Source organism: Hevea brasiliensis, chromosome 9 (genome assembly GCF_030052815.1).
Source record: "Hevea brasiliensis isolate MT/VB/25A 57/8 chromosome 9, ASM3005281v1, whole genome shotgun sequence".
Lineage (NCBI taxonomy): Eukaryota > Viridiplantae > Streptophyta > Magnoliopsida > Malpighiales > Euphorbiaceae > Hevea > Hevea brasiliensis.
The window spans coordinates 1,244,338-1,247,870 of record NC_079501.1 but is presented as its reverse complement, the minus strand read 5'-3'; the positions used below and the strand labels follow the sequence as shown (position 1 = coordinate 1,247,870).

At 36.8% G+C, this 3,533-nt stretch overlaps 1 protein-coding gene across 1 annotated transcript; it reads right to left on the bottom strand.

Annotated features, from left to right (window-relative positions):
• Window positions 1–818: 818 nt before the first annotated feature.
• On the bottom strand, window positions 819–2,890 carry LOC110666950 (zinc finger protein ZAT1). The gene has a single exon (XM_021827632.2). It carries the CDS (start codon window positions 2,437–2,439, stop codon window positions 1,000–1,002), a length of 1,440 nt encoding a protein of 479 aa, XP_021683324.2. The 5' UTR covers window positions 2,440–2,890; the 3' UTR covers window positions 819–999.
• Between the last annotated feature and the right edge of the window lie 643 nt (window positions 2,891–3,533).

Below are 3,533 nucleotides of genomic sequence, written 5' to 3'. Positions count from 1 at the left end.
GCCTCGGGAGCTTTAGGCTAGCCCAAGTCCTAATGCCGGTCCGGCCCATAGGTTGGGTCGTGACACTAATGACCTTAATTTTCTTTTTCCAGAAATACCCACTTCCAGCTATTCAAAATTTGAATATATTTTATATAATGATGGAGATTTGTTATCATATGAAAATTTGGATAATGTGAGTATGAGGATTTAGTATTACACAACCACATGAGATTATTAATTAAGCTGCAAACTTGTAGTGGGAGGCACTTTATATGAGGATTCTACTCGAAGACAAAGGAAATGCTATGAGACTACGACGCTTCGCCTCCATAAAAAAAAAAGGCACCAAACAAGAACCATTTCTCTCTTCCTCTCTCATGAGTTACGCAAAGCCTAATGTTGTCACGTTCATTCCCTTTTTTAAGCTGCCCTGTGGGATTGAATTGTGAAAAAATATCAGTTTCATTTATTAACAAAGTTATTACGCAGAAAAATTAGTCCTCAATGCGATTAATTAGATTCACAGGAAAAAAAAAAGTTAATTTTAAAATTATTTAAAAATATTAATTAAACTTTTATTTAGAAGAAAATTTTTTAAAATAATGAGAAGTTTTTTTTTTTAAGATTTAAAAATTTGAACTTGTGACAAGCCACTTTTGCTCAACTCTGATAGAGTGATTTAAATGTGCCACAGAAGAGGTAACATAGTAGATGTAAGCATCTGAACAAAATAATCATGAAACCAAATACTACGTACTCCTACTGATCTCAATGATCAAGTATATATTTGTTTATTAAAAATATTTTCCTTAAGGAATTAATATTTCATGGGAGTTTCTATCATCTCCACCCCAAAATAAAAAAAATTACAGTAAATGGTGTAGAATTATAATTATGAATCTGTTGCTGAGTCTGTAATTACAGTTTTTAAATACAAAAGTGCACAAAAAGAAAATTAAGCGGAAAAGAGAAGAATGAGAGAAGAAGAGACCTTCATATCGCTTCACAAAAATTTTTTTATGGGTTAGCGCTCACATCAGTGGTTGGCCCAATCCCTACCTGCAACCATGGAGATGAGCTTCCATTCATGTTCATATCTTTTAATTCGCTAAGCTTTGCTAACTTCACCTTACTGTCTGCTTCATCATCCACATTCTGTATTGAACCATTACAATTAGTGTTATTGTTGTTGGTGGTGGTGTTATTCTTGTCGTTATCATCCTCTTTTTGATGGTGATGGTGGTGATTTTCATCCTTTTCTTTGGCTTCAACCCCTTTCCAAGTTTGTAAATAAATCTCTGTAGAAACTTCAATGCTAGGTGGGTTTGCAGGGGGTTCCCGCCGCTCATCAGCCGGAGCAGGAAGATTCAGATCAAGCGTAAGATCAAGCGTCTCAGGATTGTTAATAAACTTAGGTCTTTGTTGAATTTGCTCAATCTGATCTTGGAACTGATGAAACTTAGCCAAAGAAGATGCATCTGGTGAATTTGAAGTGATCCAATGACACCTTTTATGTCCACCTAAAGCTTGTCCCGATGAAAATACACGATGACATATGGAGCATTCATGGACCTTTGATTTCCTTTTGGAAGTAGAAGCCAACGGAGCATTTGAACCGTGATCAAACTGGAAAGTTGACGTTGTTTTTGTTGGAAAGAATTCTTCATGTGTAATAACATCTTCATCGGCTAGATTATCATCTAGTCCTTGATCAAGACGGGCTGCGAAACACCCTTTAACCTTCTTGTGACTAGCTCTATGTCCACCTAATGCTTGATGGGAATTGAAAACTTTCTTGCATGCTTTGCATTCGAACATTCCTTTAGCAACTCCCTTGGCCTTGTCCACGGGTGCCCTAAAAGCCATCGGAGCTATAAAATTCATCGGATTCCTTCTCTCCTCTTCTTTGCTAGCCGAGGCACATGACTCCTCTGGTTCCGCTACTAAAGGGTCAAATGTTGCATTAGATAACATCATAAGGCAATTTGCGAGATCTTCCTCTTCACTGGAAGGGCAATTTGAGTTAAAATTACCCACCTTAGCTCTCAGTGATCTTTTTCTTTTAGACCAACCGCAGCCTCTCCTTGGCGTGCCGTCCTCCCCGTCGGATCCTGGAGAGGACACAAGCGACTCGGCATCCTCGGAGCTGCACTTGCCGTGTTCAAGAAAGGATTTCCATGACAAAAATTCTTTGCCACAATTTTCACAAACCCGACAACTCTTTAATCGATTGGGGTTGGTTCTTAATGCATACATCCGCTTGTTACTAGGGGGCACATTCCCTCCCAATTTATCTTCCCAATCATTTGCAGGGTCTTCATCGTCCATGTTACCGTTCTCGTCGCCAATTCCATGAGCCCTCATGTGTCCTCCAAGAGCTCTCCCACAAACGAAACCTTTCTTGCAAATTTTACAGAAGTGCTTGAAGTTTGATTGTTGATCGACAATCAAAGCCATACAAAGGAAAAAAAGAGAGAAACAAAAAATTTAAAGAAAGAAACAAAGAAAGTAAAGGAAGTGGGTAAATTAAGAATGGAAAAGAAAAGGGTTGGAGTTGATGCTCTTGTAGTGAAAGTTGTTGCAGGGTTGTATGGTGAAGAGGAGTAGGAGTCCTAGTTTTTAGATGTAGTAATGGTTGTTTTTGCGGATGAGGAAGAGAGTGAAAAAGAGCTAAATGAGTGTGGTGACAAGTGGTAGGAGGGTAAGAGGGTTAAAGACTTTTTCTACGACTTTGTGCTGGTGGCGCCGCCGGTCAAAGAAACCAACGGAGGTCCGTGCGTCCAGTGTGTGTTGTGTTAATCTCTGTGCGTAGAGAGAGTGAGTGAGGAAGTGAAAGGAAGGAGAGTGGTTCTAACTGCCATACCTATTCATATCCCTTCAATTCCAAGCCAAGAAAACTAACCCATGCTTCTCCTTGTCTGTCGGTTGGTTCAATCTGCTTTTCCACACAAATATTATATACATGTTACTTAACTATTATTGTCATTAACCTTAAATATTTCATCAATTATCTCCCTCTTTATAATTTGTTGGCTGTGTTTAGTCCACTTCACCACACTCCAAACACATATTCTTAATTTTGGAAAATCTCTCTTTAATTTCCAATACATTTTTTAGTATTTCCAATCCATATCATCAGATTTATCTCCAAATAAATAAAGACAATTTTATGTGATGAAACTTAAATATTGTTTCTTCAATCATCTCTCTCTGCTTGTCCTTTATAAAATAATTAATTAGGCCTAATGATTTCTTCCTCCAGTAATTTTTTTTGGTGGTTTCTCTTGTAGGTTTGTATTATTTGATTATTATCGAATAAACAAACTGAATTGATAAAATTCAGTTATTTGGTAAGAGTAAGTTCAATTTAATTCTTTGACAACAAAAAAATTTTCATTGTTATTTAATATAATAATAATGATTATAATTTTTTTAAAAATTATTTTGATGCCATAATTCTTTGACAATTGCCACAAAGATGTTAATTCAAATATCAATTCACAGGCTTTTCTTCCACAAACATCACTGCATTTAAATACACAGCACCTTTT